The sequence below is a fragment of the Anopheles ziemanni genome, chromosome X, assembly GCF_943734765.1.
Source record: "Anopheles ziemanni chromosome X, idAnoZiCoDA_A2_x.2, whole genome shotgun sequence".
NCBI lineage: Eukaryota > Metazoa > Arthropoda > Insecta > Diptera > Culicidae > Anopheles > Anopheles ziemanni.
Window position 1 is genome coordinate 15207627 of NC_080707.1, and position 13322 is coordinate 15220948.

The following is a 13322-nucleotide window of genomic DNA, read 5'->3' on the forward strand; positions in this document are numbered from 1 at the left end:
AAAACTGATTCAAAAAATTGCTATATCTTAAATAATAGACTAAAATCGAAAGTTTATCATGTGAGACAAAACGCACTAGCTTACAAAATATAAACAATTAGGCATAATTCACCACCAAAAAGGATTAACACAGAGCTGCGAACACTCTGCCTTCGTAATGATTGATTTTAATGTCTCACATTGCAGATACGTTGCAAATTTCATCGAATCGGTTATTTGTTCGGTTTTGACTCGCAAATTTGGTGATTTGCTTATGATAAACAACTGTGTTTTCGTATCGTGTATTTGCATTATAAAAAACTAATCTTGACTCTATCAGAAGTGATATCTATAACGTTGATTTTGAACGTTTCGTTGAACGTCTTTCTAATGCTACAACACGAAATTGTCAAACATGTTTGCTATTTCGAACTGTTGCCTTTGATAAGCAACCTTAGGCCTTCTACTTGTTGTTTTGGGTTGTGTTCACCAGTCCGACCATTTTGACCAACATTTGTCAATGCCGTACAGGCTAAAAAATAAACTTTAAACACCGTTGCTAACAAAAGGTTTGGTTGGTGTGCTGTTGGGTAATCGTATTTTTCGTTAACGAAACCAGAAATCTGTCGACATTAAGCAGTCGAATTGTGAAAATTTTGGATTATTTTATTGAATGGAGAATTATTGGGTTTCTCTAAAGAGGTGTATATTGCCTCATCTTCCCTTAAATTGTGAAATTCGAATTGTGACTGTCAAAGCCCTGTTTAAATTGATTAGCGATACTTTCATCTGAGAAAGTTCCAGTTGCATTGAAAAGGATGAACGTGAGGCGATGTAAGCTTTACTAGAAAATTCAAACGGAAAACGTCATTCCCTCCAGCCTGCCTGGTGTGTGCTTGGTCGGCGAAACAAACTGCCATTACACGGAACGGTGCCGCCAATGTGGGACGATCACAAGTTTTCCCCGAACATATACATAAACAATGACTCCCGGCCGGCGCAATTCGCAAGGCAGGGCGTACTATCAATTATCGCCTCGCAACTGCATCACTTCCCATCGGGAAAGTGTGCCCGCACCGACACACCAATTTTCCATTTCCCGAGAGACCCCCCGGCCGAAGCCATAATTAGCCCGTTTGCCCCGATCGGGTAGATATGTCGCAGTCTTTTTTGTGTCGGAAAATTGCGGGTCTGAAAATGTCATAATCAAACCACCCGTAATTTGAATGTGCCAATCTATATTTTCCTCACCGTTTTCTTTTCAAATGAACAACTCACTCGGAAATGATGGGGTGTTAAATTGGAGAAAAAAACGAGCAAGACTTGCGGTTTAAAAGGCAGGAAATGAAAGTCGGTACGGTGTTTGACATGTTCTAAATTGTAAAATGTTTTCATTATGGGTAAACACAATTTACCAAGATAGTTCATTACGATTTATCTGGTTTGCTAGCAATTGTGTGGTGAATGTTATTGAAATGTAAATTTTAGATCAACTGAAATCATCATGCACAAACTTATACTAAACATGATAGAGGAGAAAATAATATTGACAACGTACAAAGTGGAAAAACATTAAAGGACCTCCACCAAGAGCTATATGCAAAACACTTTGATCCGTACATTTTCCTTTCCCCAGCAGTGGCCCCACTTCCCGAAGCTCAAATTTCCATCTTCCAAGTTTCCATGGCTATGGTGAACTTCCACCCGAGTTGGCAACGGAATTGGGGTGCGTTTCCCTTTGATCTACGCAGGATACGGCTACTATGGTATATAGTGGAGTCGAATTGCTCCCCAAAAACTCGCTTAGTGGCGTGCAGCGGTGTCGAACCAATGCAATGCCAGAACGAGTTCGTTACCGTTCTCTTTATTGGCATATCTTTGATGATTACGCGTCTGTTCGAATCACATTTTTGGATTATATTTTCTTGTGGCGTTTTTTTGAAGTGGGAGATGTCTGATATGCAATTCCGTTATGACTTTAGTAATACTTCGTTTGTTCATTTGTTTGGTTTTTACTTGTTGGAGTTTGTTGCTAGAGGGCTGCAGGTTACCATTTAAAAATAAATTATTAACATACAATTCGAACTCATGCCGGCGTGAAGTAAACTTTTCATCGCGACGGGAAACCATCGTTACGACGTTACGGGATAGCAAAAACCTTGCGTAACTCTTACGAAGTCAACCACCGTTCATCAACTAAATGTTAAAAATGTAATGTCGCCTACCGTCAGCTTACTTACAGGCGGACTACTATTTCTGAATGGAAACTTTATGCAAAATACGACGGTAATAGAGCAAGCAACTCCAAAGGAATAAAATCATCACTTTGCCATACCGTTACGTAAATATAAAATTAGCCGGAAAATTATTATTGCTCCACCATTGGCGTCCGTAAGCGCTTAGTAGAATGTTTGCGTGCTTCACGAGTTGCGAAAAATCAGCAAAAGCAATCAACTTATTCTTAGTTTACGTAATTTTTATTTGCTTCCTAGTGTTCCCCTTCGTGTTGGTAGAATTTTAATTGTGTTTATTGAAATACAATAAACGACAGCTGCCGACAATAATCATCATCGTTACGGACTTGTTTTATATGTGTATATTGTTTGCAACAACAAGCACAATTTGCAAACAATCTCAAAAGAAAGCCAGCGTGCGGAAAAGAAATAATTGGCGCAGACAAAAAAAACAACGGGAGCAACAAGGGTTATCGAAAAAAAAAACTGGATGGTAGGCTTATCTGAGGGGAAAAGAGGGGGTATGGAGGGGGAGGCAAAGCGATCGCCACATACGCCGATCGGTTGTTGTACACATCGAACTCATTGTTATAAACAGTAAACATCTTTTTACGATCGGCGCACGATTGCAGTAAATGTACAAACATGGAGGACTCCGCAAAAAGGACACCTTGACGACGGGGCTAAAGCGATCACGGATCTAAACACAATAGTCGCTGCAGCGAGGCAAAGTTTATAAGGTTTATGATAACCACTCGACAGACAAACTAAGAAAGTTAGAAGGGAAACTGAGAGCACGAAACATGAACCAGAATAACACATAAGCTACATCCTCCTCAGAGAAATGAGAAAGAGAGTGAAGGAAGGAAAGTCCTCGAATTAACATAGACATGCACTAAAATTGTGTCCACCAACCAACCAAAGTCAGGTCTTTAAAGCACTTTTAAACAACAGCAACACCAACTGTCAAACGCTCATTTCACTCATCCCGAACGCTAAGTTAGTATGTCTAATCGCAAAATAAACAAATTATTGTAGTTGCCCAACTAAACTTTTACTAAACATAGCCAGGCTAGCAATGTATTTCACATCAATGAAACTTGTGTAACCACTTTGCTCCAATGACAGCTTTGAAAGGAAACATCAGTATAAAGCCTTTTTAAAATGATTGTTTCGTTTGTTGTTTTGCGATTGAAGTTCACTTGAATGAATGAAAATGAATATAGTTATGAACTTTAGAAACGAAATAACTAGGCTTATTTACAATTCTGCACAGTTTGTTTATCTTTCCAAGATACACAGTTAACGTTAATTTGTATTAAATATTATAGCTAGGTACCGGGTTCGGAAACTTTCAATCAACTTTAGTCTTAGAATTTGGACACCATTTGACCTGCCTATGTCGCTCGAATTTTTACATATCTTAAAGACCAAATTTCTATACTCTCACTACACTTATTTGGCTATTGTAGGCGACATTTCGCCTAAGAAGAGATATGTAAGTTTCGTGACAACAAGCGGTGAAATGTGTGTCTTAACCGAAAAGAGCTAATCAGGATCAACTTTAAGGCGTTGAGATCGGAGATCAACGGAAGTCTGGAATTCTCGCCTCAGCATATAGCGTAATGTTATTTTGAAAGTTCCGCTTAAGCGTAGATCTCTTCAAGGAACCATGAAGGTGATTCTGTTGGCGAATATCCCGCTCGACAAAATTCCACGAAAATTCTCACCTCCGTTAGGATCAAGGTTAGATTCGTTCCTCGGAAAGGAACTATCTGGCCATAAGAGTTCACCAGGAAACTGATATAACGGTAAGGAATATGCTATTGCGGTCCAAACCGAAAGGTTTTGAATTGGCTAGATTCTAGGAAGACGAGACTTTAGTCGGTTGACAGATGGAAGAACTTCGCGATATCAGATACTAGGAAACTCAGGCTTTAAAGACAGACTAATGAGATCAAATTGGGAAACGAAACAAATGTCCTCGGTCGGTGGGTACTGAATCTCCTGTATCGGGTACTGGACTCGCTTCGATAGGATTTAATTCTAAATATTTGTAATTTGTTAACCCTGGACTAAGGCACCTTAATGCGGTGGTTCCTTACGTTCTCCGAGATATTGCAGAAACTCCATCGCATCCAGCGCGGACGGTCTGTGGACAGTGGGTGCCCGTCTGCCCGCACTCCTGGCGGTAATGTCCTCACCCTTGACCCTCCCCCTCCCTCTAGCTTCTCTCGACACTTGATCTGGTGTTACTTTTAACTCTTAACAATTCAAATAGACCGTTACTAAACCCTGCTGTCATCGAAGAACCGCAACGATAGGCAACGCTTACCACCACTGCAACCACCACACCCGGTACTATGTGTCACTGTTCCTCAACCCTACCTCCGACCCCTCGAGAACGTCTGCTATCATGGTTTCACTTCCGTTTTTCGGGGGGGGGGGAGCTCATCCGGATGTCCTCGTTTTCGTGACCGGCGCGTAACACTCTCTCGCTCGCACTTTTCTTGGTTCCTGGGAGTATCTAATTTTGGTCTGGGTCGCCACACGCGAACGGAAGGACTTCGACGCGCTGGCAGACGACGAAACGACGAACTTTTCGAGGTCGCGCGCGAGGTGCGATTTGAGTTTTGAGGATGAAGGATGTGTCGGTTGATCGGTGTTTCGGTTCGGTTGATTGTTGGAGGGTCCTGTGGTTGATTTGATGTGCTTCCTTGCTGGCTCAGAAGACGCTTACTTTTACACTGTAACACTACGAGCTCTTGGAGAAAAAACAATGTCCACATTTAAACGCGCACGACCGGGGGGACGACGACAAATCGAGGATCTATGTGACACCGGTGGTTGAGAGTAGTTCTGGGAAGCGTCTCTATCGCGGTACTGTCTAGTAGGCGAGGATCGTAACGGCCTTCTACCAACTTGGACTGCAAGTCCGCCAGGAGCCGAAAGCACAACACGCCCCTGGCCACCCGTTCCCTCCTCCCCCTCCTCCGTGTGTCCTGGTGGACGGTAGGGACTCGTCTTCAGCAAAAGGGCGCAGCAGCCAACACACCACGCGACCGAGCGGGCGAACGTTCACTAAGCGAGTTGGGCTACACGCCGTTTGCATTTATAGAAAAAGCCCAGACCGTTTGGAGTTGGAGGGCCGCCCCCGGGGGGGAAACAGAGAAAGAGCGATAGACAGGGGCGGGGATGGGGGTGGGGGGGCCTTTGCTCGACCAGGATCAAAAGTCGCCCTCCTCCCCCTTCCGCCTCCCTTCCCTTCCTGTGGTCCCTTTTGTCATCCTTTGGGACTGGCCGCCCAGTATTTTTTGTCCCACTTGCCACAACTCGCGCCAATAAACGCAATCTGCGACGTCGTAAACGTCATCTCTCACTTGCCTTTCCCCCCCCCCCCACCCTTCTCCTCCACCATCATTCTCTTCCTAATGCAGCAAGCCCGACGGAAGTGGAGTGCAGCACGGAGAGGATGCGTGCGCGCGCGTCGTAAAAAAAATATCGCCATAAAAAGAAACACAAACATGCACACAACATCCCTCTTCGCTGCCCGATTTTTCCCATTCTGATTTTATTTGTTCTCATTTACATTTATATCAGTGTTGCTTTCGAGTTGTTTGTTTTCTTTTAATCCAGAACTCCCAGGGACGGTTCGAAGAGAGCAAAGACAGGTTTCGGGATTTTAATAATCTGCGGGCATAAAAAGTACTTCCACAGGTGATGATTGCATTTGCTTTTCGCAAACTAGAACCTCGTTATTTGCAGCGATAAAACGTCCATCTTGGAATCTGTGCAAAGAAGGAGAGGACCATGCTTTCGCTTCGACAAGGGAAGAAAACGATACGCAGCGAAAAGAAAAACCAAGAAGCCGAACGCGGTATAAAAAAAAAAACCCCTCGTGACGATAATCTACGCCCCAAACAAATTCGAAAAAAGTCGTGGGAGCGTGTGGAGGGGGGACGTCACAAGGGGGAGGGAGGGAGAGAAGCTGGATGTTGCGCATTATGCTGCCGGTGCGATATGGCGCATGCAATGTCGCCCTAGCGCTCCAACCAATCACCGGTGGAGCCAGAAATAGACTCCCATCCAAAAGACGCACACAAACACAAATACACACACGTGTACGGTGGTAATAAAACGTGTGTGCGCGCGCGCGCGCGTGCCAGGACACGAGGATGCCTTTGGACGAGAAAGTGTTTTCTCCTTTTCTTTACTCCTTCAACCTCATTTGCCAAAAAGCCGATTGGATGTTTGAACGGAAAGATTGATAAAATGCGCAGGATTGCTAGTGAAAGTTTAAATGAAACTGTCGTTGTGTGAAAATAGGAGTAGAAAATTATTTGAACAATATAAATTTGAGGAAATATAAAAGCTACGAAGTAATGCTAACAGAAAATTATAGTAACATCGAACCACGCAACGTCCTTAAACGTCGCAAAGATTGTTCTTTTAAAAGCGTTTCTTTTGCCAAACGAAATATGCAAATCAAATTCCTTCAGTGTTCGGTAACCCTTTTCACTCTAACAGGATTGTTTTTCATGTGGTTGAAATAAAGAGAATATCTCGTTTGTTTCTTTTGACTTCGAAGGGCATTTAACAAACATAAATTTCATGTTTTAAATAAATAACTGAGTTCAAGACTAGCAATCGACGTTTAAATTGATTTTAGAGCATGTTAAAATTGATAACTCCCAGTAACAGCCTATGAGAAGTCTAGATCGGGAGTAGGTTCCAAAGATTTGTAGCAAAACAAAAAAGAAATTTAAAAAAAAAACCACATCAAGAAACACTTAAGCACAGGCAACGAGAAAACAGCGACCGACAAGCAGTAGGGAGAACGTGTGCTGCATACCTACAAGCGAGCAGTACCAGGCGCTAAAATCCGGCAGAGGCTAATTCCGCAGCACACAACTGTTCGGGGCAGCTTCCGGTTTTGCGTTCTAACAGCGGAAGTGGCTGCTGCCGTGCGACATTATCTGTCTGCTTTTGCCCACTAGAATTACCGTTTGCAAGCGTTCACTGGAGGTGGTGGTGTCCGCCCAAAATATCTACCGGAGAAGGTGTTTGTAACCAACTAGAAAAGAGGACGTCAGTTAAAAACATATCCCTGTGCCGGAGTGTGCTTTGGATCTTTAAATTAAGATGGAGTACACCGAAAGGGTTGGAAAACGTTTTCCAGCCTAACCTAAAAGCACGATAAATTAAACAAAAAGCACCTGGTGACACACACAAAAACACACTCACATCACACACACCCACGGGCACGCACAGACTCGAACCTCACTGCCACCGGAAATGGAGGTCCTAAGTTCACTCTTCACTTTACTTTTTTGGGATTATCCGATAGGGGGTCGCTCTAGTATTCGGTGTCCACTTCTGCAATCTCTGCACGAACGAGAAACCTATCCGCACGGGATGGATTCCGAATTTCTAGCTCGCTGTCTGGTCGACTACCCTATCTGAACTTTACTAGATCCAGCGAGAGGACCGAACTAGGGACACGCACCCGCAACCGGCGTTGGCAGATAGACGAATGACACGCAACAACGTCGAACTCCGGATGGTCAACGGTACCCCGGAGAGTTTTTCCGATTTCCCGAAAATTTCCCCGGGCAGCAGCATGCGCCCGTCCCATTCTTCCGTACGCTCGAGCCAAGCGCTTCTCACTCGCTCGCGTCCGCAAGGACTTTCTCTGCCATCTCGTTCAGGCAGTCGTGCGCTACTTTCTTCCTTTCGTTTGCATGCCAAACTTTCTCTCTTTCGCACACGTTGGCTTTCGGCCGTAAGTTCCAGGCAGCGCCCAGGATAGGTCAATCTAGTTTCACTCGCGCGCCGACGGGGGAGTCTCGTCGCCATTTTGTAGCACGCCGACAATCTGTTGCCCCAACATCGCGCGGCCCAACAACAGTAGGCTTAGGCTCCACCTTCCGCGTTGTTGCTTTGTACCCAATAGCTCCTTGTTGGAGTTTCCAGCGTGGAAGGTCCTTTTGCTGAACCGATCCCAAAGTCTGGCGATTTGCTTAGGCGTGGAGACGAGAATAAGACCAAACACTGGACAAGCGCTACCGAAATGCCGGGTTGTTCTCACACGCCTAGCGTCTCTCTCTGGAAGTCCCGGGGGCATCATATTTCCCAGCGCGTGAAATATGGCTCGTAAACATGTCAGTCAAGGGTTTTGCGCTGTATGACGCTTCACACTCGGCTCGACTTCACTTCACACCAACGAAGGATGGAGAAGGCTAAAAGCAAATGCGCGATATGTTTAACATGTTCCTACTTGCAAGTAGCAGCGTCAAATTACTAAAACGACCCGCTTATCCAGGAACCTTCTGGTCGCTGGAAAGAGAAAGCCCTAGCACTGCCTCCTAGGTTGCCCTGGGAACCTACCGTTCCGGGAGAGTAGCACCGTTTTCGGGAGTGTCTTCGGACAAAAAAAAAAAAAAAATGAGAACGCTGCGTCCCTAGACAGTGTGACGCTTCACCGAAAGTGGCAGCTCGTCGACATCTGGTTCTTATTGAATTTCGCTCCTCTTTACCTTGCGGTTGTCTTGGCGAACCCATAACCTGGGGCAACAGTGACGAAGCAACCTAGATCGTGGAGTTGGAATCGTTCGGGACATAAATGACACACAGGCCCGGCTCGGCCCGCAGAACAGGGGGCAAATGTCGACGCTCTTGAAATTGCACCACCTTTTACGAGTGCTTCGTGTGCAGAACCGACTATTAACCGACTCGAGATGTAACCAAAGGCTCATATCGATACCTTTCCGTCAATTCTGAGCAGCTCCAAGACGAACGCCCTTAAGCCATATTGTTCCAGAACGTTTGGACGTAAAATGATTTAAGATCGAAAGGGCACGACGTCTGGGCTCTGGTATTCTGGACGAGGTGCATTATGGCTCTCTGAGAAGATTTGTGGGCACAGAGCTCTGATGGGGGAAGAGTGTTTTTACATGATCCCTGTGTCCATTCCTGATCTCCAATCCTATATCCCTGTGCATCCGTATAAGATGTGCTAGACTAATCCGTCAAAGATCTGAAACCGGGCACAGTGGCTCAGAAACCGGTCATTTGGTTTGACATATCATGTAACCCATGTCCAAAGTCGGTTTGTCATATGAAAGAACGATGCCAAAGTGGTATCTTAAACATTTTTCGTAGGAATCCTCAAGAAATAATTTAAAATAATAAAAAGAAACACAAAATCTTTACTGTGCAAAGTATTATAACGCAATGCGCAAAATAGCTGGAACTGGGTGAACTTGCGATTTTGCAAGTATGAGGTATATGAAATAGTAACATCGATGACCATTTCGATGGCTGATTTAGCTGCGGGGAGGTGTCTATGATAGGTAAATAGAGCTGGGTTCTGAGACATAAAGTAGAGAGTGTTTGCTTAGACAAGATATTTAGAATGGTTCAAACCACGATCAGGTAGATCTCGAAACATCTTTTCATACTTCCAACTTATTGCAGTAAATTCAGTAATATATAGCTCCGCCACCTTTCATTAGAGGGAAAACTTGTATTTTAGTACACCATTGGTCGAGCTATAAAATTGTCATCATGTTTTCAGCTCAAATCAGAACGCAAAATGGCCCGTTAATGCCGTCACAAATGGCAATCGAAAATGGTTACGCACATTTGATGGAAGATACATTTAAATACCACCAGTCGCGCCCGGATTGTGTCCCCTTCTACTTTTCCGATCCACAGATTCCTTCTCCCGTGGTTGTTGGCATTCGAAATTTACAATCGCACGCATGCAGTTGCGCTAATGAAATATGCCCCCGGTGCCTGCACATGCATCTGGATGGCAAGCGAAATTGCATTCCCGTGTCCCCCTCTACCAACGTCTCGCTTCTTCAGTGAGTTCATTGGTTTACAAGTTTCATATGGGTTATTACTTTTACAATAATTTTTTTTAATACGATCCAATTTACCGTATCTTAACGGCGCGAAGGATTAAAAGCAAACGGGCGATAGGCTGAGGATCAGCGGAGGCTTTTCGCAAGACATCCCCCCCCCCGTGTGTGACAAAATTGAAAATCCAAGGGGCAATAAAAACGCGGGACATAATAATAATAATATTACCCGGCTGGGCATATTTCTCCCGGGGCGAATTACGACGCTCGAGGCGCGATGAGCATCTCGTTCATCTCGCTCCCCACCACCAGAACCACGCGAGCGATCGCTTAATCCTTCGGGTCCTTACTCGAATCCAATTCGATTTCCAATAGAGTAATAAAATGACACTTAAATAAATAAAGCTGGATGTTTCCCCGGTTCCGAGCGAACCCGGTTCCGTTGGCCAACAGATTCGCGGATCGGCTTTACCAGCGCCTGGCTCTTGGGCGAGTGTAGTCGAGGTGACATTCTTCTACTCATCACAGTTTTCCGTCATCTATTCCACCCCATGCCTGCAAAAGGCCGAAGCCAAAAACCCAAACCCCGGAGTATCCCACGCGTGGAATAGATTAAAACACCTTGTTGTTCAGTTTGGCGAGCAATAAAAACATTTTAGTACTCAATTTCCATACCGGTCCTGGACCGGACTACCTTTGGTGCGTATTTTTATACCTTAGCCAGTCCGTTTGCAGTTCCCATCTGGAGGTAATTAGCATCTGCAGTCAAGAAAAACATTGCCGTGTGTCGCTTCTTAGCGTACGTTAAACGGGAATATAATAAAATAGGTTACGCAGACGCTTACACTTAATCCGGAATGGTCGGATTAACACGTTGACTGCCGTGTCACCCAAAAATGGGTGACAACAACATTTGTTCTAAAAAGTGTTTGCCTCATAAATAAATGAAAATGCAACATGAAACCCATAATAATATCAAAACCGAGTTCTTTGGAAAGCTAAGTCTTTGCTTGGCCTTCGAAATCTGGCTGTTTGATAAATGTTATGAACAAGTTTAATCAAAAGAGATTGTACTAAAAAAGTGTGCTAAAAACGCTCGGCAGTCAATGTGGTAAGGGAAATTGATTTGTACTGTGTGCAATGCATAAACCTGAAATTAGACTCTCTTCACAGTATCCAAACAAAAGTAATATAAAAGAAGTTCACTGAAGGATTGACGATTTTTAGAACATGCCACCGCAAAGTTAACGACTCTTCACTTGTTATTAAAGTCGCAACACCGTTTCGGCGAGGAAGGCTATAAACATTCAGATCTTGTTTCACAAAATCCAGTTTTTGACCCAGCTGTCCCAGCTTAACTTTCCAAGAACCGAACCATATCCCCGACGAACCGGATTTGCGAGGAGTTGCAAATAATATTAAAAACCAAAAAAATACATTGCTCAGACTACCAGTCATTGCCTGTTTATGAAAGTTTCGATTTGTAAAATAGATAATAAATAGTCCGGGGAAAGCCTTCCCTTTTCTAATCACTACAAACTACAGATTAAATTAAACATAACCCAGGGACGTACCGGGGCCCTGGGAACGGTAACATGCAAAACAAACTATACACTTGTACTCACTTGTTCTATTTTGCGGCATCTGATAGCTCATGCTGATGGCGCGTACGGGCGGCGAACAATCTCACGCCTGAGGCGGATGACGAGGTTTGTTGGTTCGATCGATCGAGATCGCCGGATCCATGGAAGAGAGAGAGAGAGAGAAGAAAAGAAGGGAAGAAAGTGTTAGACGGGTGGAAGTGGAGAGTTTTGTCACGCCCGCCGCACATCGCTGCAAAACATGTGCAACGCCATAAATCACTCATGGGGCTCAGCTTTTACAACCCAAGGCGCGGAGATCGAACGATTGATAGGCGAATGTATGTGTGTGTGTGTGTGTGTTCCGCGAATCCGTGCCGATGAGTGCGAGATCGCGATGTTCTAGCGGTTCCAACCTAACCTCGTTTTCGCGAAAATAATTGACGAAGCAAGCAAACAAGGTTTGTTTCATAACCTCTCGCCCGGGGCAAAGAGTATTTTTAAAACAAGCATCTTTCCATTCCCCTATGAAGTCCCGATTAGGGTCCGATGGAATTCTTGGAGAATCGAATTGTCTTTATAGTTTGGTAACGTGTTGCCGGCCTGTCTAGTCCCTCGCAGTGGTTAGAAGCGATGTAACTCAACACTTCTTCTGGTACAACACTGCTGGAGCTCAAGAGAAGGCCAATTTGACAGCTATGTATTTTCGGAAGGATAGTTTCCTCGGAAAAAATGTGTTTTTCCCGTTCACTGGGTTGTTATTGTTTCCAACGGGAGTCCCTTCGTCGCTTCTAAACGCCGTGGAAGGCGCAAACGATTTACGTAAGAGCCCATCGGACTCGTTATCATCGCGGGATCCGTTTGCCTTTCAAGGGGTTTCAACGAGACAAATTTATTGCAAACAGATGATGTTTGACCCGGAACTTGCACGCAGGTAGGTGGGCCCGAACGTTTCCAGCAGTGGTCCAGTGGCCCGAAGAAGTCGGGTGTCATCTTCGGAGCACCCGAACAGTCGACACATTTTATCCCTCATTTGTACCCGGCACCGCCTCTTCCTGTGTGAAGGTTGGTTTTTTTTTTACCTCTCCGCACGCAAAGCGGACACATAAAGCATTAGCATATCGGTTCGGAGTCCCTTCCCGGGACAGCTTCTGCACCTCCACGCCCATCGAAATCGGGCCTGGGAGTGAGACCGGGAAGTTTTCCCTTCGACGAAACGCTACATGTCCAACCATTTTTATGCATTTTATGGACCTCAATGAACCGCCATGAGAGCTCGACTGAGCCTCCGATGCTTCACGCTCGTCGGAAGATGTGATATTTTTACATAACCTTGAAACCCCGAGAAAATTGATTCTCCGTTCCACGAAGAAAGATCCACAAAGCAGAACGCAAAACAACAATATGTCGCACATATGGTACCAATTTTCTTTCTCCTACATGAATGGTGAAAATGAAATACACACAAAAAAAAACACATAAATTGTTCCCCCCTGCTAGCGGGGGAGGCGATCGGCCAGCAAAACGTTCTATTAATGACTCGTCTATCACGGCGTTCCATAAAGCAGCGAACATTGGGACGTGCCCCACACATGTGTCGACGTCTAGACGCTATTTGGCACAAGCCGGTATATTTATCCGCCAAACGGTTGCATGTGCAACAA

At 44.7% G+C, this 13322-nt stretch overlaps 1 protein-coding gene across 1 annotated transcript in view; it reads right to left on the reverse strand.

The window, feature by feature from the left end:
• LOC131291385 (armadillo segment polarity protein) overlaps positions 1-13322 on the reverse strand; it is a 39066-nt gene that overhangs the window by 18809 nt on the left and 6935 nt on the right. The window contains exon 2 of the mRNA XM_058320586.1: positions 11704-11770. Within this exon, the coding sequence (XP_058176569.1) occupies positions 11704-11734 (31 nt within the window). The 5' untranslated portion in view covers positions 11735-11770. The remainder of the gene's footprint in view (positions 1-11703; positions 11771-13322) is intronic.